The sequence below is a fragment of the Panicum virgatum genome, chromosome 4K (assembly GCF_016808335.1).
Source record: "Panicum virgatum strain AP13 chromosome 4K, P.virgatum_v5, whole genome shotgun sequence".
Lineage (NCBI taxonomy): Eukaryota > Viridiplantae > Streptophyta > Magnoliopsida > Poales > Poaceae > Panicum > Panicum virgatum.
The window spans coordinates 12,403,861-12,430,665 of NC_053139.1; the positions used below are offsets into that span (position 1 = coordinate 12,403,861).

The window sequence follows — 26,805 nt, forward strand, 5'->3', positions numbered from 1 at the left end:
TGATACTCCCAAGCAAAACAATCAACATATTCCTTTAATAAATTAACCAAATCAGCTTTATATTCAGCCGATAAATTTTTGTTTACAAAAGTCGGCCTAGGAATAGTTCCATCACCAATATCTACCTTCTCTAAAGGATCAGCCGATGCAAACCCTTGGCCCAACTTATCTAGATCACCAGAATCTTCAATGGCTTCACACATATCGTTCGTGCGCGCCCGATATTGATCTAGCCTCTGCTGCAGCCATTCTGCGTTGGACCGGTCTGACCGGTCTGGGTATCCGATCTGACCGGTAGGCCCTGTGCGCTGAACGGGACAGGACCGGTTTGACCGGTCGGCACTGGCGGTCTGACCGGTCGCCTCTGGAATTTCTGTTGTACTCATCTGATTTACATTAAATGATTTAGCCGATTATTCATCGGCTTTAGCACAGCAGAAACAAAACCATCCTTAGTGCAACTGATCAAATCATAATCGGACAGATCCACGCCCGATAAACACTTGACGTTGTCGTGTGCACTAATGGAATCCGAATCGACTAAAGCAACAAAGGATGAAGTGTCCCCATGGACAATCTCAACCTCATCGCCGATCCACTGAACAAGAAACTGATGCAAGGTAGAAGGAACACACTGATTTGCATGAATCCAATCCCTCCCAAGAATCAAATTGTAATTACCTTGCACTTCCGCGACGAAGAAAGTTGTAGCAAGCGTCTTACTTCCAATGGTGAGCTCCATGGAAGCAACTCCTTTGGCGCTAAGGGGCTCGCTCCCTCCAACACCACTGACGGTCATGTTTGTCTTGATCAGGTCTTCGCCTTGGCCACCGAGCTTCTTGTACAGCGAGTAGGGCATAAGATTTACAATGGCCCCACCATCTATTAGCATGCGAGTTACCGGCTTCCCGTTGATGTGTCCCCTCATGTAAAGAGCCTTGAGGTGATTGTCCTTCTCGCTCGGCTTCTGGAACACAGCTTCACGAGGCCCGAACTGAAGATGAGCCAAATCTTCTTCCGGAACCACGAAGTAATCCGAAGATAAGTGCACCACATTGACCTCCATATTGGTGCGTTCTGGAGACGCTTCGTAGTCTACCAATTCCTCGTCTTCAGCTATCGAAGGAACTGCTGAGGCTTCATCAATAGAAGGAACCGAAACGGGCGGCACCGATTCGGCTGTTGCCTCTGCACTGGGCTCGACCGGTCTGACCGGTTGGTCAGAGCGGTCTGACCGGTCCTCCTGACCGGTCTGACCGGTCGGCTGTGGCGGTCCGACCGGTCTGTCTGGCTGGTCAGCTGCCTTAGCTTTCCACACCTTGCTTTGAGGGAACATAGGCCTGTATCTGTTGAATTCCTCATCCCTCATCTTCTCCTTCTCCTGTTCCTTCTTTTCTTTGTTGTGGAGGCGCTGCAATTTCCTTTTTTGAGTATGAGTTAATCCCGAAGGGCACCATCTAGGCTGATGGTACTTATCCGCTGCGCTTTTGCTGCTACCAGCCTCATGATCATTGGCCATGACCGGCTTTTGCGAAGGAACGTCAACCGATGCATCTATATCCATCGGTTTCTTGCCCGTATCTCTTATGGGCACTTCGATTTCACCGATTTGAATAACATCCGCTTTGGACTTTTCTGAATCAACCACGGTCTTCTGCTCCCCCCTCTTTTCCTTGACGCGATATTCAAACCTTGGAACAGGAGCTTGACCCGGCTTCTGATGAGACCGGTCTAACCGGTCAGTGTGTACCGGTCTGACCGATGTAACCTGCTGCCCTGGACCAGATTGGCGTGGTCCCAATCGGTCATGCACTGCCATCCTGGAGCTTTCCCCTTGATAATGTGGAGGATAAGGCATCGGGAAACACTGCATCCATATCCCCCCATGTTCCCATGCCAGATTTGTTGCATTTGAAGCCGGTGGCATCCATGGCATGGTAGCATACATCTTCTGAGGAGGATATAACGTGACAACATCACCTCTGCGTCTGCTGGATTCCCTTCTTGGGGACGCTGGACGATCTTGACGCGACGGTGAACGCGGTCTCTTTTTAAACGGCCGATCGTTTTGAACAGCCTTTGTATACTTGTTCAACAACTGGTTGAAGGTGGGCTTTTGATTAGCAGTTCTTCCCTGCACCTTCACTTCGTTGGTCTTCCAAGTACCCACTTCCGGACGTTTCGGCTTGAAGGTCCGGGGACGGTCACCAGGGCGGTCTGACCGGTTGGAAGAACCGGTCGGACCGGTCTCAGACACCGGTCTGACCGGTCGTGCCTGATCAGCAGACCGATTTTCTGATGGAGAACTCCCTTGCCCCCTGAGTCTGGGATTTCTGACAATGATCTTCAGAGTACTCTTGCCATCATCAGTTTTCTCTTTGATAACTTCTCGGGCAAGGATCTTGTCACTTGTGTTCATCGGTCTTGGATCACCGATGACAACATGCTTTCCCTTAGCTCCTTCGGCTTGTTCTGGCCGAATGAGCACCTTTGGATTGTTCAATTCTAGCGTATGAACAGGGAAAGGAGCTTTATCAATCTGCATCTCAGAAAGTACCAATCGTCCTTCATTAATGGCCGATTGTACCTGTCGACGAAAAACATTACAATCGTTAGTAGCATGAGATGTAGAGTTATGCCACTTACAATATGCATGTCGTTTAAGCTCGTCGGGAGATGGAATAGCATGCGATAATCGGATGTTACCATTCTTAAGCAATTCATCAAAAATCCGATCACACTTAGAAACATCAAAAGTAAACTTCGGCTCCTCCTGCCGATTCTTTTGAATCGGCTTGAGAGACGGAACCGAACCGGGTTTGGCCTTTGATGGCCAAACAAATTCGGCGGCATATACTTCCTTACTATCATCGTCCGAACCATCCGAATCATGATCAAGAATGTGTGTGTTGGACCGATGAGGCTTGAAAGTATCTTTGGCATTTTTAAGTTTAAATTCTAAACCCATGACTTTGACTTGCAAGAAATTCACGGTATGATATTCAAAGCCCTCAAGTTTCTCTTTCAAATAAGAATGTAAACCATTAAATGCCAAATCCGCCAAATCTTTTTCAGAAATTGTCAAACTAAAACACCGATTTTTAATCTCTTTAAATCTTTTGAAATAATCCGAAGAAGATTCATCACGTCCTTGCCTAATCGATGTTAAATCCAACAATTTCGCTATCGTTTCCCCACTAAAGAAGTGATCATGAAATTTACGCTCCAATTGAGCCCAATTGCGAATAGAGTTAGGAGCAAGTGAAGAAAACCAAGAGAAAGCTGTTCCAGTCAAAGATAAAGAAAATAAACGCACACGTAAAGCATCATTAAAACCAGCTTCCCCTAACTGCAATACATATTGACTAACGTGTTCCCAAGTTGTACGAGAATCATCACCATTAAATTTAGTAAACTCAGGAATACGCCAACCAGCAGGAAAAGGAGTGAAATCAAACTAAACGGGGTAAGGTTTTTGAAATAAACGTGTAGTACCCATATCCACCCCAAGCTTATTCTTAATCGCATTTGCCAGATCCTCTTTGAACTTAAGAAGATCGGCTTGATAGTGCTGGCTGGTATAGAACTCAAAAAACCGATGTGCATTAGGATGTCCATGCGCCATTGTCTGTAATGAAGTTGGGATCAGTCCTTGATTAGGTCCAGATTCCTGTGATACTCCCGCTACAGCAGTAGTGCGGGGCGGTGTATAAAGTGACAATTCATTAGTTCGGCTAGAGGCAGCCGAACCTGGAATTGTCTCGAGAGGCGTTGGCAACGGCACTGAGTAACCGGTCTGACCGGTCTGGTAACCGGTCTGACCGGTCGTACCGGTCTGACCGGTCTGTGGGACCGGTCCGACCGGTGCTGTGTGCACGGTCGATGGTGGCGGGGTTTGCCCTAAAAACGAGTTCGGCGGCATACCATAAAGTGGTTCAGATGTGAACTCAGGGGTAGCCGAACTCGGATCTGATGAGTTAGGATCTGACATAGGTTGTTTACCTTTAAGCGCATCAACATCAGTACTCAATTTAACTAACATGTCACCTGTGGCAGCTTGTGCAACAATAATCTTCTTATCCATTAAAGATGACATCCTATCAAACATATCAGATGGAGAAAGGCTTACATTGGGGATATCTTCAATCTTATCCTGGTTAAGCTTGAGAGACGGCAGCACGAACTCATCCACCCTTTTGACGAGGCCACCACGATCCTTCTTGAAGCCCTTCAAGAATTGTGCCTTGACGTGCTCCTCCACAAGAAGGTAGGCCTTGCGTCCTCCTCGGTGAGCTCCTCCATGGTAGCCGTGATGATGTTTTCCTTGTTGATTTCTGAAGAGCCCATCTTCTTCAGGGAGTAGATCAGATCGGTTTTAAAACCAGATTAATCTATCCCCAGCGGAGTCGCCAAAAAGTATGTTGACACAGAATCGCGCCAACGCACTCGAATGCGCTAGAACGCACGAACGATCGTCAAAACGATCAACACCCGCGAAACCCTGGGCGGACCGGTCTGACCGGTACCGTCGACCGGTCTGACCGGTGCAAGCAGGGACTCGCTGGAAACCTAGAACAGCGAGCTCGGGAGGGACCCCGTCGGAGCTCGTGATCGTAGGGTTGCTCTGAGGTCGGCAGGCCACTCAGAACGTCTTCAAACGCCGCCGGGACGAAGGAAGAAAGCAATCTAGGGTTGGAAAAGGCTCGGGTTTGAGAGATAAAAGTAATGCGATTTTTGTATTGATTCGATTGGGAATAACCTCAATCGGCCTTAGGCTTTATATTTATAGGCCGGGGAAGACGTACCCCTTCACGAGTAGGATTACATGAGAACTCTTTACAAAAAATGTAATTCTACTCGGACTGTACAGACCTGACCGGTCTGACCAGTCGGCCCGACCGGTCAGACCGGTCGACCTCAGCAGATGACAAATTTGGCTGTCAACACCTACATATAGTATGAAATATAATAAATGAAGCAGTCAGATGTTCTCGTCGTCACAAACAACTTTTTTTTTCATGGATGTAAATGTTTTACATTGAAGCCCTTCATAAAAGACGTTTTAGATTGAAAGAAAATAAAATCCCTATCTTCCACGTCGTCACAAACAACTATATTTTTTTGAGGGGTAATAACAAATAAACAACTATAGTCAGTCAGATGCTTGATCCTTCCCGCTTAGAGCAACTCCAGTAGGGCTACTAAATGTGTTGCCATCTCTATATTTGCTCTGTGTGTGCAAAAAATTAATCTCCAGTAGGCCTTCCAAATGGACTGCCATTTTGGTAGGTTTTCCAAATTTCTTCCCCCACTTCCCAAATTTGGTGGCCCTCTATTTGACTGCCAACTATGGACCCTCTATAGAAGTCCAATTTACTCAGCCTGTTGGAGTGGAGACTCATATTTGGGTGAATAAAATTTAGAAGTGTGCTTCTAAATAGACATTTGCTCACTCAAATTTCTAAATAGATATTTGCTCACTCAAATTTAGAAGCCCTGCTGGAGTTGCTACCCCATATGACGAAGGACCGATTAACAAAAACATAGAGAAGGCCCAATATTGCGGCCCAGAAACCTAACAAATCCATATGCCGAGGCCCATCAGTCGGGCTAAATTCTCCTAGTCGGCCGGCCCATTCAACTCAACCATTTCGGCTACTTCGCGACACCTCTCATCAGTGACCCACTACAACTTGCCGATCCACACGCCCAGGACAGAGGCACCACAGCCGCCTCTCCGCCTCTCCGATCAACTCGCCTCTCCGCCTCTCCGATCCCCGCACGCCACCACAGCCGCCGCCGCCGCATCGCCACCGGCACGGGCACGGTAGCCATGTCCAACCCCGGTTCGTTCCCCACCTCCGCCTCCGCCTCCGCCCACCACGACCACGCGCACACCCCGCTCTGCCGCTCCTGCGGCGCGCCCACCACGGCTCCGACCCCGGCCTCCTGGTCGGGGACCTCCGACTCCCCGCCGCCGGCGTACCGCCCGATCCGCCTCCCGGCCATCAACGCGCCCACCAACACCTCCGCCATCGTCCTCTCCCCAGTCCCGCAGCCCCTGCCCGTGCCCCCGGCCGCGCCGCCCCACGCCTTCCAGACCCCCACCAAGCGGATCGCCTCCCCCGACGACATCGCCCGCTTCCACGCCTCCCTCCACGGCCGCCACTTCCTCGGCTTCGTCGCCGCGCTATCCGCCTCCGTCCACGGCCGCAAGCTCTCGGACCCGCTCCCGGCTCCGCCGTCCGCCGCCGTCTCCGCGCTCCTCGACCTCATCTCCGCCCTCACGGCGCTCGTCGCGTCCACCCCGCCGCTCCCGCACAACTCCCGCTACGGGAACCCGGCCTTCCGCCTCTGGCACGAGAAGCTCACCGACTCCGCCGGCGACCTGATCGCGCGGATCACGTCCACCGCCGCGTCCCCCGCGGACCTCGCCGGCGCCGAGGTCGAGCTCGCGCCGTACCTCCTCGACTCCTTCGGCAACGCCACCCGCATCGACTACGGGACGGGGCACGAGACCAACTTCGCCGCCTTCCTCTACTGCCTCGCCAGGCTCGGGCTCATCACCGAGCCCGACTACCCAGCCGTCGTGATGCGCGTCTTCGCAGCCTACCTCAACCTCATGCGTACGCTGCAGGACACGTACCAGCTGGAGCCTGCGGGCTCCCATGGCGTCTGGGGCCTTGATGATTTCCACTTCCTGCCCTTCATATTTGGGGCTGCGCAGCTTATCGATCACAAGTACATGAAGCCCAAGTCGATTCACAACCCAGATATTTTGGAGAACTTCTCCAAGGAGTACATGTACCTGGCATGTGTCGCGTATGTGAAGAAGATAAAGAAGGGGCCCTTCGCAGAGCATTCACCGATGTTGGATGATATCAGTGGCGTGCCCAATTGGAAGAAGGTGAATAGTGGGCTGCTCAAGATGTACAAGGCTGAGGTGCTTGAGAAAGTGCCGATCATGCAGCATTTTCTCTTTGGTTCGCTAATCAAATGGTGTGAGTCTTAGCCCTATTTTCCCCCCTCATGTATTTGGTACCCATGAATTGATCTTGTTAGTTCCAACTTAGAACAAGAGCTTCTACTGTAGGTAATGGCTGAGAAACCCGCTGAATTGTCAGTGACTAATTCAGTTTTGTTTCTAGACAAGGTTTGACATAGGATTCATATGATCGATAACCATATGAAAAAGGAAAATGGGGGGATGTCATTTTTATCAACTGGAACCTATGGATACATTATTTCTTGGAAAGAAAATGCAGGTTGCTTGTTTTCTTTGCATTTATGGAATTCAGGAAAATTCTATGATGATCCTGAATTCCTGATCCTGTAGCCTGTTTTGCCTGATATGCTAACTTTTAATGATTTGCAGATCCATGGCCAAATAGTTGTGTTTTCAGATGTTTTGTATGATAAATGCTGTCTGAGGGAGATGACCCGAAATGGTCACTTACTTACTTTAGTTTTCCAAAATCATCTCTTTCCCATTTCCATGGTATCTCTAATCATTGTTGTAGAACCCCATTTCCTCTATGTGACTAATAACCAGTTGGGTAGTGTTGAGTGCCAATTAGAAGAGTAGATTAGAAGAGCAGACCAGTTCAGACCCAAGTAAGGTTATGGACAGAAAAGTTGCGATTAAACAGTCTTTGGATAAAATACTTGAATGTTGTTATGTATGTAAGCAGAATTAGTGAGATTAAATTGAATTCGATTTACTGGAATATAGTTATCTGTCCCTAGCATGAACAGATAATACGCTTGAAGATATTTTTGGAATGTTGTGATGCTAAATCAACTAACATAGCATACCATTGAATCATCGAATAGTTCTTTCCAGTCCTTGGTGGGATCCATGATTTCCCTAGCTAGTAGGTCACCCATTTTGTTCTATTAGAGTTCAAATGTCCAAAATAGTCATATTTGCTTTAGACCATTACTGCAAAGATCATCTACATTCAATTTATTAGTTGATGCTTAAGTTATAGGAATTTTTCTAGCATTTTTTCTGGTTTTTGATGCCAATGTACTACATTTTTCCTTCATATTGTTTCTGAAACATGAACTAAAAAAATCAGCGAACTATTTTATCGCTATTTTTAATTCTTTTTTTTTTTTTACTCTACGTGCTCTTGGCTTTCTAGTATTCTATTGTCTTGATCACTTGTATGAGGTTGTCCTTTTGTACCATTGCACATTTTGGTTCAGAGAATGGAATAAGGCACCGCTGCCTCATTCTGCATGGTTCAGCTTTGTTTTAAGTCGCGGATACAAAGTATGTACATGAATCCAGTTTGAAAAGTTTGTCTAAACACTCTTTACCCAGTTTTCCAGCATGCTACATTGCCCACGTCACAGAAGCATCATAAATTTTGTTGTTTTATACTTTTATCCTTGACCAGCAAAGTCTGAAGCAGCATCTATTTAATGCAATAGAGCAAATAGCCAAGGGTATGTGCTTTGTGTCATACGAAAACACAATTGCATAGGTACCCAAGAACAGTACCTTCAAAAACTTTTCCCTGGGTTTTACACTGCTCTAACTCGAGAAGAAGAGTTCGGGGGGATTTAGCACTACTTTTGGACTAAATGTATAAATCCAACAAGGGTTTCTTTCATCCAAAACACCCTTAAGTGCAATAAATCAGTTCGCAACATACCCCCATTGCTTGGGTTATAGCAGCCGATACACGTTATTTCATCTGTTGGTACTAAATGAAACCATGGTTAGCGATGCATGATACAGACCTTGGTGCGTACTGTTTCCTGCACTTTTCATCAGACCTGCTGATGAATTCTGTGCTCCATTTTTTCAGGGAGGACTAATTCCATCTAAAGAAGCTCACCATGATCTATGAGAACTCCTGTGTGATGCGAGGACTGGTTGTACAGTGGTGCTGCTCAGAGTGTGTAGAAGAAAGACCTATAGAGGGTCATTTTCCGTCTATGAGGAATGAGGGTCATTTTCCGTTATGAGGAATGGGCTTTCTGTATGTTTGCAGCTTGCATCTCACTGCTGTTTTCGTGCTTCAAATTCTGGGAACTTGCCCCTTCCTGCTCAGCTTGCATTGCTTGTAGCTGCTGAATAAACACCTTGTATTGAGGCTTTTGATGTATGTAGATGAGATGACTAGAGCAGTGGAGCAGTTTTCTCTTCTTTTTTTTTGGGTATAAGAATCAGTATTGCTTGTAGCCTGAAGGTGCTGCCGCTTGTAGTGGGTTTGCACTGTGACTTACCTTGAATGCTGTTGTCTTCAGACTTTAATTGCCCTTGCTGAATTCATGGTCCTTGGCATCTCAATGATCTCACAAGTAAGTTCACTTTAACAAGTCGAAGAAAAAGAAAAAAAATCTAATGTATGGCATTTTATCATTTTGAAATTTGTCATGAATAGCTTCGCATTAATGTTGAGGATCATCATTTTTTTGAAGAAAATGAAAAAACATCGCTATTGCACATTTTGCTACTTGGAAAAACCTACTTTTTTTAAAAAAAAGTTGGAAAAAGTGAAAAACCCAGCTTCAAACTGAAACCAGCTCGAAAGTCGAAGCTGAAACTGACAAACGAACAAACCCGCCACCAGCGCCGCCGTGGCGCCGTCTACCTCAACTGCGGCAACCTTCTCCTACTAGGCCACTACCTTCCCCCGGTCCTGCTTCCCGCACGACCTCAACACCGGCAGGATGCGATAGATCCGTGGGTGTCGAATAACGCGCGTCGCAATGACCCCTGTCAATGGCCCGAAATCCGCCGCCGCGCTCTACTCCTCCCTGCTCCAGAGCTGCATCGGATCCAACGCCTTCCGGCAAGGCAAGTCCGTGCACCACCGGACAGTCATCGCGCCCTCCGCCTCGCCGCCGGACCTCCACCTCAGCACCAAGCTCGTTATCTTCTACTACCACTTCGGCGACGTCGCGGCCGCCCGCAGTGTGTTCGACGGGATGCCGCACCGGAGCGTGGTGTCCTGGACGGCCATGGTCTCCGCGTACGCCAAGAACGGGCGGCCCCGGGAGGCGCTGAAGCTGTTCGCGCTCATGCTGCGGTCCGGCACCCGGCCGAACCAGTTCACGTTCGGGAGCGCTGCCAGCGCGTGCGCGGGTGCCCGGTGCCCGGTGCCCGCGGAGCGGGGAGCAGGTGCACGCGTGCGCGGCCAAAGGGAGGTTCGCGGGGGACATGTTTGTGCAGAGCGCGCTCATGGATGTGCACCTGCGGTGCGGGTTGGTGGCGGATGCGAGTCGGCTGTTTGCGGAGATGGAGAGGAAGGACGTGGTGTCTTGGAATGCCCTCATCAGGGGGTTTGTGGAGCGCAGTCATTACAGTGATGCGCTTGGATTGTTCTCGTCAATGCTGAGAGATGGTATGTTAAACATCTTTCTTTTCACTAATGAAATATTTTGCTTATCCTATGCACCTCAAGTCCACACGTCCCCTTGTACCCTTAGCATATGACTAGAGTAGATCATCTAGTTCAATAGTTCTAGTGAAAAAGAAAAGGTGATACACTAATATAACAAACAAAGTTCTGGAAATGCAACATTTCTTCTCTCATTCAAGTAGACTAAATGGAATAACTGATACTGCTCAGTGATAAATGGCACATTTCTTTATGTGGGAACATTGGTGCCTAGATGTATGTTAATTGTTTTCAATGGCTCCTCTCCAATCTCTTCAGTCCACTTTAATTTCTTTATCGTGCTGTTTTTCCTTCTTGTTTCTCATTCGATAATGTGATACATTCCCTTTTTGTTTAAATTTACATTGCCAATCACTCACATCAATAATCTGACAGCGATGCTGCCTGACCATTTCACATTTGGAAGTGCTTTAAAGGCTTGTGGAGCAGTGAGTGTGCTCTCCAACGTGGAGCTAATACACACTTGCATCATCAAGCTGGGTTATCCGGATGGCAAGATTGTTACTGCGTCACTTATTGATTCTTATGCAAAATGTCAGAGTTTGAGCAGTGCAAGGGTGATATATGACTCCATGTGTGAACCAGACCTCGTTTCATCTACTGCACTGATCATTGGGTACTCTATGGATAGAAACCACAGCGAAGATGCAATAAAGCTCTTCTGTAAGATTCACCGTAAGGGTTTAAAAATCGATGGTGTTCTGTTAAGTTCTTTGCTTGCTATTTGTGCTAATACAGCATCAATAAAATTTGGGACACAAGTTCATGCTTATATGAGCAAGAAGCAACCTATGGGTGATGCAGCATTGGACAATGCTCTAGTTGACATGTACGCGAAAGCTGGTGAATTTGCCGATGCTAGGCGTGCTTTTGATGAAATGCCCCACCGAAATGTGATTTCTTGGACTTCACTTATTACTGCCTGTGGGAAAAATGGTTTCGGAGAAGATGCTGTGACCCTTTTTGACAGGATGGCGGAGGATGGTGTAAAGCCAAATGATGTGACATTCCTTGCTCTTCTGTCTGCTTGTAGTCACTCTGGTCTTATGAACAAAGGGATAGAGTATTTCACTTCCATGATGAGCAAGTATGGTATCAATCCAAGAGCGGAGCATTATAGCTCTGCTATTGACCTTCTTGCTCGTGGAGGTCAGTTGGAAGATGCATGGAAGCTTGTTCAGAAGATGAACGCTGAACCCAGCTCATCAATGTATGGTGCCATGCTTGGAGCTTGTAAAATACATGGAAATGTGCCTCTTGGAGAAACTGCAGCCAAGAATCTTTTCAGTATAGATCCTGAGAGCTCTGTAAACTATGCTGTTCTTGCAAATGTGTATGCAGAATCATGTCTATGGGAAAATGCTCAGAGAACCAGAAAATTATTGGCCGAAACATCCAGTGGAAAAGAAGTTGGTTGCAGTGTCATATGAGAAGGTTATGGTTGATGGAGACAAAATTTCCTAGGTGATGGTTATCTGTCTATTATAAATGCAAAAGACGATGCTGAAATCTGAATCACCTTAATTGTTCAGGAGCTCAGGTGAACATGAGGCCATACATATTTGAGAGAGAAAAAAACATGAGGCCATACAAACATGAGCGTCCTCAACTCTGAACTTATGAATGCTTGCCATTTCAGTTAAACAATAGGGAACTTGTGACTTATCAGCAGCCATCATATTGGTCAATGGTAAGCACATTCTGTACTCTGTAATAAAACTGCCGTGCAGTTTGTTTGTTATGCCATGCCTGATGTTTACTTGTTTAGGTTCCTTTGAATGCCTATATTGCAACTGTTGGTTTAGTTTGTGATTTGCATCGTTGAATCCTAAATCGTCTACAGTGTTCACAAACTTCTTTGTCAGTCTATCTAGTCTTACATCATTATGGACCTGTGTTCCCTTTACTTTTTTTTGTCAAGTTATCTGCATAGGTTTCTATTACTCTTTGGAAACTAAGAACAATTATTTGACCAAGAGCCATTCAGGGCCTGCATTCTAGATCTGTTGTCTTCTAGAGTGATCAAGATTTTTTTTATTTAAATTCAAGAATGTTTACTACCAGATAGAAATTCAAGGTTTAAAATGGTTTGAATGACATGGAAATCTCATATTTTCTGTTTACTGTTGAGGGTTCAGTTTGTTTGTAGGATATAAATACACAGTAATCAGAGAGCTTTTAACTGCATTGGTAGTGTCATAACAAAGACTGCATTTTGCTGAACTGATTGTGCTATGCAGGGTCTGCCACACTTTTATTCTGCTGAATGGCTCACCATGATCACCATCTGAAAAGGAATCGACACCTAGCCTCAGCTTGTGAGACATCGGCAATTGGCACAATTGGCCATGTCAAGCACAAGCTGGGTTCTTGTTTAGTGCTGGCATCCTGGATGATATCCAAGATCTGGTGGCAGGGGAGGCTCTTTTCCTGGTAAGAAGTAGCAGAACTAGTCATTAATTGTGGTTTGTTCTTTAAGTAAGAAAGGTTAATATCCTGGTAAGAAGTAGCAAAACTAGTCATTAATCGTGGTTTGTTCTTTAAGTGAGAAAGGTTAATATTTTGTGGAAACAGGCACGAAATTAGGTGAAAGGCTGACAATGGTGGTAAAGGTTTGAATTTCCTCATTTTACCAATACTGCCTCATGTTGCTTGCAGTGATGAGAGTTCAACTACTAGCAGAGTCTTTCTTGTCTTGTGCACCAGTACGGAGAGCCTTGGCTTGTGCTGTTCTGCTCTAATTAAGCAGATGAACCGGATGACGCCGGTGAAGGGGATAATTCCTCTCCCCACGAGGGTTTTATGACGCTGTTGTGACCAGGCGGAGGAACCGGACCATTCAGAACTTATTCAGTTATTCACACTGTAATTTTTATGAGCGCAAAAGGATCTAGGGATTCAGCTTTATATATATGGATTATTCTGCACGAACTAACTTCTCAGTGTTAATGGTGGTTAGGAGTTGCAGTGCAGGATTAGGGTTTAGGGGCTGCTAAACCCTAATTCTAAACCATTAACCCTAAATTGTTCAAATCTCTCCGAACTAATAAAGTACAGGGGCTGCTATAGCTGAAGTACTACATCACCCTTTGATTAGGTGGTAGCTTGATTGCGTAATAAGAATACAATGCGGGAAAAAAATTTACACCATTAACCCTAAATTGTTCAAATCTCTCCGAACTAATAAAGTACAGGGGCTGCTATTCCTGCAATGCAGGAATACTCGCCACTATACTAAAACGACTGGCTTGTTGACTTGTTGGCTGGGTCCTATAAATCATAATAGTTTCGTTTGGACATACATCACTCAACTCTGTTCTCTGGCTGATGCATGCGAATCTCCGTGGCAGACAGCCGGACACCTGGTAGCCATCAAATTCGAAGAAAGCTAGAGCTGACAACACCGTCGGTGACTCGGTGCCATACTGCCATCTGCCGTGGAGCACAGCAATCGGTGTGTTCCTTCGTGCTCCCATGTCGAACCAACTGCAGATTCTCATCCTCCGTCGGTAAGTCAAACACCGACGGGATGCCATTGCCATCGAAAACAGGCCGGCGTCATGGACAGCATGAACACCACCGTCGATCCCCCTCAACGGCAAGTAACCGCACGACAACTCCACGTTCATCAAATCATCCGTGAGGACCAATAAAAATCGAGCAAATAAAGCAGCTAGAATGAGAGCAGCAACGCAAGCGGCGCAAAAAGGGCTCTGAACTCTGCGTGCAGGGACGCAGGAAGAGGGAGGAGCGAGGAAGAAGACGGCGGGATCCGGCGCAGGGCAATACAGCACTGACACGAGCATGGGCCAGTCTCTGATGATGAAGCTCTTCTTCGACAATTCCTGTCATAAAGAAGTGAAGGTAACAAACAACACGCCAATACGCCATCGCCATTGCTGCAGACGGGCACTGTGATTAAGCTCTACTTGTGGCTCTGACTCCTTTCTCGGCTGTTCTCCCCCTCCCTTGTCCTGTTGCCAATGTAGGTTGTGATGCTCGGGCTGGACGCCGCCGGCAAGACGACAGATCCTGTACCGGCTGCACGTCGGCGAAGTGCTGTCGACGGTGCCGACGATCGGTAGATTGCTGTAGCTAGATGCCGGGAGCAGCGCTGCGAGCATGGAGAGGCGTCGCGAGTTGACGAAAATGTCGGTTGCTCCTCCAGGTTTCGACGTGGAGAAAGTGGAGCACAAGTGTGACGTAACCGCCAAATTAAAACTCTAAATTAAGCATAATGGCCATTATTTGAGCACATCAGGCGCATTAGTTTAATGGTTTAATTTGGCGATCCTTTCTTAACCCACGGCCCGATTGAAACAATACCGGAAGTCCCACACGAAGGCGGACGCAGATGGTACAAGCACGACGAATACTTCAAAATACAACAACACGACAATAATAGAAATAACCATCACTTTTACAAAAGAGTTCAACTACAATAATTTTATAAACCTTGTTCAAATACAAATATAAATTACAAGTGTTACAACTATCAACTAGAATTTACACACAAACAACGACTACACTACACTGCTGCCCACTGACAGCATAACACCACCGGTCAGACCGGTTAGCCACACTGGCCAGACAGGCCGAGGACTACTGGTCAGACCGGTCGCAACAAAACAGAGAGGCTGCACGCTCAGCCTGCAAGCGTGCAGCCCGCCATCAGCCAAGTCTAGGGGTCTCGCTCATCCACCTTCCACCCCTCTGCACTGCGGCAGATGAACTTGGCACAGCAGGGGCAGAAGTCAACGTCCTGGGCTCCTGAAATAATTTGGGTAGCAACAAACCCTGAGCAACTAATACTCAGCAAGACTTACCCGACCAGTGGGTATAACTTAGCCCACATATCTAGACATGCAAGGCTTTTAGCTGGTGGTTATTTTAGAGAAAAGCGACTAAAGTAATTTCTTACTTTCAGTATTTTAGCCCCAGATTCTATGCAAATTAACTCTATTCTAATATTTGCATGAATCAATTATAGCAAACATGGTGGTCCAATCAACAATAATTCAAGGTGTTCATCATCATATGTATATAAATATACTCATCATCTCGTCATAACACTACGATGCGACACAGTGATCAAGGTGCTCATATCCGAGAGCGACTGACGGCGATTCGATTCGATTTAACCTTGCAAGGTGGACCTAACCAACACGGCACGCAAAAGCCCCATCGGACCCCACGCACCAACCTTTCCCCTCCCCGCCTCGAACTACAGGAACCAGCCCAACGACATATAGTCAGCCGAGCCCTACGTGAGACCACCAAAAGTAAACATATACGACCCCTTTCTCCGCGGCCACTCGACTCGCCCTAGGAGTTGGGTGTGGGTTCCTGTACTTTTGAAGCAAAGCAGTACTCGGCTTACCGGTTTTGACTACCTCCTACTCCCGGTATGCGGTTAGTACAATTCAAACATGATCAGCAGGGCCAACAACGGTACGGTCCTTAACCGACTCAGACAGAACTAAGACACCCAGAAACCCTGTCCTGCTGCCATACCTACATATCCTCATCATTCCTGTCCGGTCTCAATTCTCCATTCATTACATATCAAATTAAACAACTCATATACTGAAATATTAATATATCTTGTATCTCACGAGTAACCGGAAAGTACTCGACTTCTAATCATCCTATTTCTCGCGAGTGACCAGAGATCACTCGTCTTCTACCGAGAACCATTAAGCATAGCACTTCTATCGTCCTATACATACTAGTATAACTCAAGGGAACCTAGGGATCATGCAACTAGGGTTCCAAATAATTCCTAAATCTAATACAAAAGTAATAGAGACATATTTAGGTGTCATAAATTTGAAAGAATAGGATGTGCACCGGGACTTGCCTTGCGTCTGCTGCTCAACACCGGGGTCCACTAGGCCCTAGGCCTGGTTCTCACGCCTCTCCTCCTGCTGGGCTTGCTCTAATGGCTCCGGGGGCTCCGCAACCACCTCGTATATCACCTCCTCCGCTGCGGCTGCTACACGTATGCATATGCATATGATATGAGAGAATGCATGCATGACTTCCAAAAATTACAAGTAATCAACAACCAAATTAATTTCTATCCAATTGTACCAACTAACCCTAATTGAACTCTCTCAGCCCTGCTAGCACCGGTCAGACCGGTCTGGCCTGTGTGCGACTCGAGACCAAAAATTCGGAGTATTCGGACGTATTCTCGGAGCATCCGGACTCCCAAGTCCGGAGAATCCGGACCTAAACCCGGAATGTCCAAACTACCATAAACCCGGAGTATCCGAACACATGGCCGGACTGTCCGGACCCCTACCGGTCAGACCAGTCCCTCCGACCGGTCAGACCGGTCCAACCCAGACCAAAAGCTGGAATCCTTGGCGCGGCGAAAATCATCCACAAATCTTTAAACCCTTCTAGGCACTAGTTCAGATATAGATTTAGAGGTTTTTGACCAGAGGAAATCACCTAAAACTATCTAGAAAAGGAGATCGGCCAACACAAGCGTTTATACCTTGAGTGAGCTCCTTTGTGCACAAGAACTTGAATCCCAGGCACCCCAGGGAGGGAATCGTGGAGAGGAACACATCCCACGCCGATTTGATTTCTTTCCCGGCCTTGGAATCAAGTTGGGGTGAGGATTTGGGACTCTAGGGCTTGGGGAGAGGGGTGAGCTCGGGGAAGGTGAGTGAGAGGGCTGGGGAGGATGAGTGAGTTGTTGGGAGAGAGAGAAGAGTGGTTTAAATGATGTGGGCCCAAGAAAAAAACGGTTGGCCCAGCGTCCACCGGTCAGACCGGTCGGGCCAGACTGACAAAAAGAAACTTATGGTTTATTATTTAGGTTCGAAACTAATGACCTTAATTAGCTTAATTGCAGTGAATTAATAGCTGAGTGTTACAATCCTACCCCCTAAAAGAATCTCGTCCCGAGATTTAACAGAGGTGTTAAATTGCAAAGAAACATGGAAATACATGGAAAGTTAGGTACTTTGGTGAGTTTGGAGCAAATCCGGACATTTTGACTGAACAAACTCCTCCGTTTCCCAAGCAGCTTCCCGCTCGGAGTGATTACTCCATTGCACCTTATAGAATTTGCTAGTTTGATTTCGAGTAACTCGGGTCTTGAAATCGACAATTTTCACCGGGTGCTCAGGATACATAAGATCGGGCTCCAATTGTAGCTCCTCTATATCCACAATCTTGGTGGGAACACGGAGGCACTTTCTGAGCTAAGAGACATGGAATATATTATGAACCGCAGATAAGTGGGCAGGGAGTTCCAGACCGTATGCCACTGGCCCACACCGCTCAATGATAGGAAAAGGCCCGACATAGCGAGGGGCGATCTTTCCCTTCACACCGAACCGTTGGATCCCTTTCATTGGAGATACCCGCAAATAGACATGATCTCTCACTTGGAACGAGACTGATTGACGTTTCTTGTCCGCGTAGCTTTTCTGCCGGGATGGAGCTATTTTTAAATTCTCCTGTATGAACCGGACCTGTTCTTCCGCCTCACTGACCATATCGGGGCCGAATACATTCCTTTCACCGGTTTCTGACCAATTCAATGGAGTTCTACATCTCTGCCCATATAATGTCTCAAAAGTAGCCATTCTGATGCTCTCTTGATAACTGTTATTATAAGAAAATTCCGCTAACGGCAGACATTCATCCCATTTCTTGCCGTAAGAGAGTACACAAGCTCTAAGCATATCCTCCAGAATTTGATTGATTCGCTCAGTTTGACCATCGGTCTGTGGGTGATAGGCTAAGCTGCGAATAAGCTGCGTACCCAGAGATGCCTGCAAGTGTTCACAGAAATGCGCAATGAACTGTGAGCCTCTGTCTGATATGATTGTCTTGGATACACCATGAAGACTCACAATCTGAGCCATATATATCTCAGCACATTGGTGAGATGAATAACTTGTCTTAATGAGCGGATTTAGTGAGGCGGTCAACGATAACCCAAATAGAGTAATATCCCTTTGACATGGGAGGAAAAACAACAATGAAGTCCATACTAATATCCTCTCATTTCCACGAAGGAATATCCAAAGGCTGCAGCATGCCAGCAGGTCTAAGATGACTTGCTTTGACCCTTTGACAGATATCGCACTCAGACACATATTTGGCGACCTCACGTTTCATCCTTATCCACCAAAATCGCTGCATGAGATCTTGATACATTTTGTTACTGCCCGGGTGAACAGAATACCTAAAGAGATGAGCCTCATCAAGAATTTGTTTCCGGAGTTCTAAATCCTTAGGTACCACCAACCGGTTCTTAAACCATAAAACACCCTCGCCATCTAGATGGAAGCATGCCACTCGAGGATCATTTTCTCTGAGCCTTTGTCTAATCTTTTTCATGCCAATATTATTTTTCTGAGCCGCAATAACTTGATCTCGGAGGGTAGGGATAAGGGTAATATTAGCAATTATGCCTTCAGATACAATAGCCAAATTCATCTTCTCTATTTCTTGCACAAAGTTTCTTCCAGAATGTAGCTGAGACACAGCTGCAACTCGCCTTGTGAATCAGTGCATCGGCAACGACATTAGCCTTGCCGGGGTGATAATGAATCTCCAGATCATAGTCCTTGATCAATTCTAACCACCGCCTCTGGCGCAAGTTGAGCTCACTCTGGGTAAAGATATACTTGAGACTCTTGTGGTCTGAGTATATATGCATCGGATTGCCCAGAAGATAATGGCGTCAAATTTTTAAGGCATGCACCACTGCTGCCAATTCCAGATCATGAGTGGCATAATTCTCCTCATGTCGCCTGAGGGCTCTGGAAGCATAAGCAATCACCCTCTGGTCTTGCATGAGTATACAGCCGAGGTCCGTACCTGCTTCATTTAATAATTATCAAGGGGCCGACTAATAACCGGATGAGTTAAACAGGGATGAGGACAAAGCGGAAACTCGTACCTGATGCATCACAATAAACATCAAAAGACCAAGTAATGTCCGGCTGAGCCAAAACAGGGGCCGGCGTCAATAACTTTCTCAAAGTCTGGAAAGCTTGTTCATATTTATCGTCCCAAACAACTTTACCCCTTTCTTAAGCAATTCCGTCACGGGCCTAGTAATTTTGGAGAAGTCCGGTACAAACCGGCGATAATAACCTGCTAGCCCAAGAAAACTCCGGATCTCTGGAACGGAGGTAGGAGCCTTCCAATTCAGGACATCCCGAATCTTGCTAGGATCAACAGAAATTCCATCTTTTGAAATGATATGGCCCAAAAATTAGACCTCCGTGAGTCAGAAATCACATTTACTGAATTTGGCATATAGCTTGTGCTCCCGCAAGTGCTGAAGCACAATGCGGAGATGATCTGCATGCTCCTCTTCATTTTTGGAATATATAAGAATGTCATCAATGAAAACCATAACAAACTTATCTAGCTCAGGCATGAATACCGAGTTCATGAGATACATGAAATGAGCAGGGGCATTTGTTAGCACAAAAGACATGACCAGGTACTCATAAAGCCCGTATCTGGTGGAGAAAGCCGTCTTGGGAATATCCTCAGCTCTAATTTTTATCTGATGATAACCAGAGCGGGGTCAATTTTTGAAAATATCTTGGGCCCGAATAGCTGATCAAACAAAATATCAATTCTAGGAAGAGGATATTTGTTCTTGATTGTGACGGCATTCAGAAGTCTATAGTCCACGCACAATCTGAGGCTTTGATCTTTTTTCTTAACAAAGAGTGCAAGACAGCTGGGGAGGATGAGTGAGTTGTTGGGAGAGAAAAGAGTGGTTTAAATGATATGGACCCAAGAAAAAAAACGGTTGGCCCAGTGTCCACCGGTCAGACCGGTCGGGCCAGACAGACAAAAAGATTGTTAACTTATAATTTATTATTTAGGTTCGAAACTAATGATCTTAACTAGCTTAATTGCAATAAATTAATAGCTGAGTGTTACTACAAGAACGTGGCCTTCACGGTGTGGGACGCAGGGTTCCCCAAACCGGTGGGAATCGGTCCGATTTGACCGGTTACCGGTCAAACCGGTCCGGCCCGGTTCCGGTTTGGACCGGTACCAAATCGGCCCAAATTCAAAATTCAAATTTAAATTCAAAAAAATAAAAAATTCTCAAAAAAATCCTAAAAATATTTCAAGGTGCGATGAATCTAATGGTGTCAAATTTTCTCAAAAAATCGTTAGTTTAGTATAGTTTGCGGGGATTTGAAGTTAAACAAAAAAAACGTGTATACAAAGGTATACAAATACAATGTAAAAGTAGTAAAAAAAGGATTGGAGAGTTCATTTAGACTAAAACATGTTATACAAATATTCATTTAGTATACTTTGCGAGCATTTGAATTTAAACAAAAAAAACTTGAATTTGACCGGTTACCAGTCAAACCGACCGGTAAACCGGTCCGAACCGGTTGAACGGCGAAATTTGAATTCAAATTTGAATTCCACCGGTTCCGACCGGTAACCGGCCAAACCGGACTGGTATACCGGTACCGGAGTCCGGCGGTTTGGCCGGTCCGGTCGGAAATGAAAACCCTGGTGGGACGTGGGAGGGCAGGACAAGCTGCGCCCGCTCTGGAGGCAGTACCTGAGCTACTCGGACGCCTTGGTATCCCAATCTCTTTTCCCCACTAGTTATATTGATCTACCATTCCCTAAAAAATTCAGAGCCTGTCGTCAGTGCTGCCTGCCTGCGAACTCTGAACGAGACTCGATGTGCCGTGCTGAAGATTGTTGCCCCATTTGCGGTGCAGATATACGTGGTCGACTCGATGGACAGGGACCGGATTGGGGTTGCCAGGGAGGAGTTCCAGGCCGTCGTCGAGGACCCGCTCATGCTCAACAGCGCCATCCTCGTGCTCGCCAACAAGCAGGACATGGTAACTAGCTAGCGATCCAATCCAACCTAACCGAGGCACACAAGACAAGACACGTTGATAGTGATAGCGATCCAGCTCTCATCTCTGAATCAGACTCTGATTTTTCTTCTTCTTGCTGTTGTGCGCGCAGAAAGGGTCGATGAAACCGCCGGAAGTCGGGCAGCGCCTGGGCCTGTACGACCTCAGGAACCGGACGTCGCGCGTGGTGGGGGCCTGCGCGCTCACCGGCGAGGGACTGCACGAGGGGCTCGGCTGGCTGGCGGCGACGCTCAAGGACGCGCACGCGTGGGGAAGCGCCGTCCGCTTTTAGCTTTGCCGATAACAGCTGCGTGCCGTAAAGAGGATCGAATCGAATGCTGATGCGAACTGATTTTGCTCACTTGTGTTTGCGTTTAATTGACACGAGAATTGCCCATTTTATCGAGCATGTCTGCTAGTTTTGCTTGTATACATGAGCTTTTTCTGAAGGAAAAAAAAGCAGGGAATGATTTGGCTGCTCGTGTGATCGCAACTTTGCAAGCAGGGGCCTGATTCCGCGGCGGCATCTAAAAAGTCAGGTCTTGTGTGGACTTCGGATGAACATATTTCCTCCAAATCCGTATGGATTGGAGAAAATGAACTAAATTTCCACCTCAATCCCTTGCAATACCTATGGATTGAAGGGGATCAATATTTGTCGAACAAGGTTTCAGTGGGGAACAGTTCCTCGACAGCTCCAAATTTAATTGAACAGAATATTTAGATGCGATAAAGTGAAGAAACAAAACCTCAGCCTAAAGGTCGAAGAAGACAATCATATTCCAAACTTACATTCGTTTAAGCAAAAAACACGTTATCGCAGCAACAGGCAGCCCAACATCACAATAGTATCTTCCGTGTAACCAAATCGTAATTGTTTTGCACAACCGTCACTGAAAGACGACAATACAGTACAGTACAAGCCTTAAGCATCGTCAATTCAAAAACATGTCTGAGAACATAAACCCAGGATGGTGTTAAGCTATGAAATAACAGAAAGCAGGAGTAAGGCCCAGCTTCCTCCTGAATCTGAACCGACTATGCTCCATGCGCTGACACAACTCTATGGAGACCTGAGCTTCAAAAATAAGGTCTGCGTGGGCGGCGGAATCTGGGGAATCGCCTGCATCAACAAAAACAAACGGGCACATTAGAAAAAGGGAGGATCGAAATCAGTATCTTCTTGTTTCAGACAGTCTAGATGCCACAAAGCTGAATAAACAGTTAACAACTCACCCATAGCCATAGGGACTATAACCATATGGCCTCATGTAGGGGTGGCCATGGTAAGGATTGAAACCTCGGCCGCGGGGTTGCTTCATCCCAGGAACATTAGTCCTCTTTGGTGCCACCTGATGAGAAAAAAAAGGTACTAATGTCAAATGCAAGTGTCAATGGAGGGAGCAAAAAATGGAATAGATCGTTAGCTGTACTTAGTGAAAGCAAGAAGCACCAAGATCCACACCTTGAGTTGGCGGCCATGCAACTCTGACTCGTTCAGCTTAATAGCTTCCTGAACAGCTTCAACTTCAACAAATTCCACATAAGCAAAACCTTTAGGCTGCCCAAACTTGTCAGTCAGTATTGTCACTCTGTTGACAGTTCCGCAAGAATTGAAGTGCTGCTGTACTTCTTCTGGAGTGCAGGCATAATCAACCTGCAGTTGTGATTACACCAAAAGTGAGTGAATTTGTATTGTCATATACTTCAATAATCAATCAGCTGAAGACAACCATGTAACTGAAATAAGACAAACACTGAATCTAGATTTTTGCAGACAATAAGCATCTACAAAGTCACTCATAAGTTGTTTCTGTTCTAGACGAAAATAGTACGCGAGTCATGAGTCAGCAGTTCCAAAATATCATAGCAAGGATGCTGCACCAGAACTAACTCAAAATTGTCCAGGTGTCACTTTGATTCTTGGAACATCATTCCTATAAACTGCTCCATCTAGGTCAACCTCTGGTGACAAAAAGTGATGTTCCAGCTAGTTTGATTATCCCTACCGTCCCAAAACTGATTAAATGATGCTCTAAGGTGGTTAGAAAGTTAGTTAACAAAATGAATCCACATTGCCACTGCACAACAAACCAAATTGCAGACATCAAAATTACCGATTAAATTTGAGGGAAACTATACAGAACATCTACTTTGCATCTGGCTAAATGAATGAATTCAACTTGCAAGAAACATGTGCATAATGCTTTACCTTGAAAAGAAACATGTATTTACGCACTAATTAAATAGATGAAGGTCATGAGAATGATAAACCTAGGCTGTACATACATAGTAAAACAAACTAAATTACAAAACCCTAGTATACACTTACCTACACGAATATCTTCCTAAAACATGATATTTTTTTATAAGAAGAAATGGAGTACAGCTTTAATGAGAGGTTTCTAGGATATAATTTGTCAAATTATGGGACCTTCAATCAGGAGAAGTTCTTTTCAGGGCCACATGACATACAAAAATCTATCATGAAGCACTGGGGCTTTAGCTTAAGATTATTATTATAACATGATTTGGCATCCTACTATGTTTACTGTTTATACAATGCCATGTAGCTATGAAGACATGCCAAGAAAGACACAATAATACGGTTGGATTGTAGAGAACAGTGTTCAGAGATCACACGAAGCAAACTAATGGATAGAAGTTGACTTGTTTTAAAAATGGATTCAGAAGTGCCAAAAAGAAGTTTCAGTATGAAAGGAGAAAACACAGATACAAAATTGCAGAAGAAAAAACAAAAGTTTCCCAACAGGAAAATTATCAATAGAAGAAGACAATGATTATACTCAGCATAAATGTGAGGTCAAACTTACATGCCATGCCTATGAACCTTGCCAGTAAATGGCTAATGATATCACGCCACATCAGTACCAGGAAGGTGCCTGACACGTTCTCTGCTGGCTACCTTGGGGGATAATTCCTAGTCTATGATATATCATTTTCCCTCTCTATCTTTTTTTTTATACTTTTTTCAAACCATTTTTTCTGATTTTCCCCATTTTTTCTTTTCTTTTTTTTCAAGAACTTTTTTTTTTTTGGATTTTTCCTCTTTTTCTTTCCCCCATTAAGCTAACACTAGAACTTGTGCCGAGATTCAACCAGATGCCAAAACTTTGATTGAAAGGCTTGATGACAGCAGACTAACCTGCGACCATTGCCATTGCTCAATCAATGCAACAGAGAAAAAAAAGGAAATAGATAAAGATAAAGGAGACAATTTTATGATTTGTATCGTTAACAGAAAATAAGACCATCAGTCCTGTTGTTCAATGAAATGAACTTTGCAGAGAAACTACATAAAATTGTACAACCCTCATGTTGAAATAAGATTTCTAATGGAGCCCGCCCAAAGAGATATACTCTATACTGAAAGTGAAAAAAAATACAAATCATATTAACAAGAAAAATCATTATTGAAACCCCGAATATTATATTATATTTTAATTAGTCAGGACATGAATATCAATTTTATATCTTTATTTTGAAAAAAAGAACATATTCTGGAAACAAGGACCAAAACGTGAATGATCAGAGATATGCACAGCCATAGGTTAAGAAATATTTAATTGTACATTAGTCCTCTTAAATTATATAAAGGGAAGAGATAAAACTTACATTTCCAATGAATACTGACCGAGCATCCATCTCCTCTTTGTTTTCAGATGTGGTTGCATTAGGATCTACACCTACAGAAAAAGAACAACGATTGGCTGTGAGAACTAACAAATTAATGTCCATATAGTTATCTTATTACAAAATGCAACATACAAAGGCTAAGGGCCTGTTTGGATAGGGGATGATTGGGATCCAAATACATAGAATTACTAAAATCTAAAAGTTTACAACCAATTGCACATATGTTCGTATTCCAAACATGCCCTTATGTATGGACAAACTCCAAAGGTGCTAAAACAGAAAGCTGAGGTTATTGCAATGGAAAATAGAGGGGATACGAAATACTACAAAGTAATCTTGGAATTTTTATCAAGATAAGCCTTCTAGATCCGAAGTGACAAGGAGACCATGATAACAGAATGGGGTTGACAAACATGACGGGAAACAGAGATGTCTGTCACAAATCACCAATCCCACACCGAGCCTATTAGACACAAAACTACCCAACCTGCACTTTCACCTGGTAACATTATTTGCTGCATTCATATCCATGCAGCAACCAGAAAAATCAATCTAAACAACAATCACAAGGCTTCTAAAGCAACCAGCCAATTCCCAAGTACTGATAAGCAGTGTTAATAAATATCACAGCCCACCCTACTATAGATGAGCTGTAAAACCACATAGCGACGAGTATGACCACACACCACATCATAACACCATGTGTCCATGTCCAAACAGCAATGAAAACGACCACACGTCATATCGCTTCTAACTCAACCTGCCAATTCCCAACTACCGATAAGGAGATACAAGTTAAGACAAATTTCCCAACCACCCTACATTAATGCCATATCCGGACATCAACGAAAACAAGCAGCACAGCGCATCAAATTGCTTCCAAGTTCCAATTGAACCAGCTAATTCGCACCTACTACAAACAAGCATATGCAAGGTAACGCAAATGTTTTGCGCAACAACCCTACTTCAGATGCGGATCTTGCCACTTCTAGGGGGAAAGTAGCGCACACGGGGAGGGAGGGGTCCCGAACCTTGCATCTCCTTGGCGACCTTGGCCTGCATCTCGCGGAGCGCGGCCGCCTCCTCCTCCATCTCCTTGAGGCGGCGCTTCATCTCGTCGAGCTCCTGCAGCTGCGCACGCGAGCACGGGTCAGTACCGCCGCTAGGGTTTGGGCGGCGACGACGAGGCGGCGGCGGGGTCGAAGAGGTGCGGAGCGGGACCTTGGCGGCGTCGTCGCCGGCCCCGGACATGTCGACGTCCTCGCCGTCGACGGGGATCTCCTGGCCGTACACCTCGTGCTCCTCGTCCTCCATGGCCGCCCGCGCCGGCGTAGCACTCGGCTGCTAGACGAGACCGCGAATCCGGTTTCGGGAGGGGGATGGGGGAGAGACTCGATGGGGGCGGGGATTAGCCGATTGGAGAAAAGAATCGGGGGGCCTCGCGGGCTATATAGGCGCGGGAGGCGATTTTTTTATTTTTTTATTTTTCATTTTCGTTTTTTTACAAAAATATATTTTCGTTTTCGAAATTTACATAAATATACCTCGGCCGCCCCGCTGCCGGGCGGCTGGGACCTGGTCGCCCCGCTGCGGGGCGTCAGAGACTTCCCTGCAAAAATTTTCGTGAAGAATTTGCGCTGAGGCCCCTGGAGGACCGGTCGCCCGGCAGCGGGGGGGGGGGGGGGGGGGGGGGCGGCAGCGGGGCGGTCAGCTGCTCCTCCACTATTTAAGGGTTGGCTGCCCCCCACCCCTCACTTGCATCACTACAATTCCAGAGAAAAGAAAAGATAGGGAGGGAGGGATAGAGGCGAAGCCCTGCCAGATTTTCAAACCGGCGA

At 45.8% G+C, this 26,805-nt stretch overlaps 4 protein-coding genes and 1 pseudogene across 6 annotated transcripts; 4 read left to right on the forward strand and 1 right to left on the reverse strand.

Moving 5' to 3' along the window:
• Positions 1 to 5,724: 5,724 nt before the first annotated feature.
• On the forward strand, positions 5,725 to 9,304 carry LOC120703159 (serine/threonine-protein phosphatase 2A activator-like). Its single transcript, XM_039987170.1, has 2 exons — positions 5,725 to 7,001; positions 8,820 to 9,304. Exons 1-2 carry the CDS (start codon positions 5,834 to 5,836, stop codon positions 8,837 to 8,839), a joined length of 1,188 nt encoding a protein of 395 aa, XP_039843104.1. The 5' UTR covers positions 5,725 to 5,833; the 3' UTR covers positions 8,840 to 9,304.
• Positions 9,305 to 9,530: 226 nt separating this feature from the next.
• Positions 9,531 to 10,326, forward strand: LOC120701900 (pentatricopeptide repeat-containing protein At2g37320-like). Its single transcript, XM_039985705.1, has one exon. It carries the CDS (start codon positions 9,727 to 9,729, stop codon positions 10,324 to 10,326), a length of 600 nt encoding a protein of 199 aa, XP_039841639.1. The 5' UTR covers positions 9,531 to 9,726.
• Positions 10,327 to 10,795: 469 nt separating this feature from the next.
• On the forward strand, positions 10,796 to 11,848 carry LOC120701901 (pentatricopeptide repeat-containing protein At3g20730-like). The gene has a single exon (XM_039985706.1). The coding sequence runs from the start codon at positions 10,796 to 10,798 to the stop codon at positions 11,846 to 11,848; it is 1,053 nt and encodes a 350-aa protein (XP_039841640.1).
• On the forward strand, positions 11,849 to 21,712 carry LOC120703161 (annotated as a pseudogene).
• A 395-nt stretch (positions 21,713 to 22,107) lies between these two features.
• Positions 22,108 to 26,384, reverse strand: LOC120703162 (polyadenylate-binding protein 2-like). 3 transcript variants are annotated; one of them, XM_039987173.1, is made up of 6 exons: positions 26,189 to 26,384; positions 25,999 to 26,098; positions 24,947 to 25,017; positions 22,776 to 22,967; positions 22,547 to 22,662; positions 22,108 to 22,433 (listed from the first exon to the last, which is right to left on the reverse strand). In XM_039987173.1, the coding sequence occupies exons 1-6, from the start codon at positions 26,279 to 26,281 to the stop codon at positions 22,391 to 22,393; spliced, it is 615 nt and encodes a 204-aa protein (XP_039843107.1). In that variant the 5' UTR covers positions 26,282 to 26,384; the 3' UTR covers positions 22,108 to 22,390. The 3 variants fall into 3 exon arrangements, with proteins under 3 accessions (XP_039843107.1, XP_039843109.1, XP_039843106.1); XM_039987175.1 differs by having other exon boundaries at positions 25,999 to 26,092; positions 26,189 to 26,377; XM_039987172.1 differs by having other exon boundaries at positions 25,999 to 26,379.
• Positions 26,385 to 26,805: the final 421 nt, after the last annotated feature.

Coding starts and splice junctions, on each gene's coding strand:
- LOC120703159 (XM_039987170.1), top strand. CDS start 5,834: ATGTCCAACCCCGGTTCGTTCCCCACCTCCGCCTCCGCCTCCGCCCAC. Junction 7,002..8,819: donor TGGTTCGCTAATCAAATGGT/GTGAGTCTTAGC, acceptor CCATTTTTTCAG/GGAGGACTAATTCCATCTAA.
- LOC120701900 (XM_039985705.1), top strand. CDS start 9,727: ATGACCCCTGTCAATGGCCCGAAATCCGCCGCCGCGCTCTACTCCTCC.
- LOC120701901 (XM_039985706.1), top strand. CDS start 10,796: ATGCTGCCTGACCATTTCACATTTGGAAGTGCTTTAAAGGCTTGTGGA.
- LOC120703162 (XM_039987172.1), bottom strand. CDS start 26,281: ATGGAGGACGAGGAGCACGAGGTGTACGGCCAGGAGATCCCCGTCGAC. Junction 22,968..24,946: donor GGTCAGTATTCATTGGAAAT/GTAAGTTTTATC, acceptor TCACAACTGCAG/GTTGATTATGCCTGCACTCC. Junction 22,663..22,775: donor TGCATGGCCGCCAACTCAAG/GTGTGGATCTTG, acceptor TTTTCTCATCAG/GTGGCACCAAAGAGGACTAA.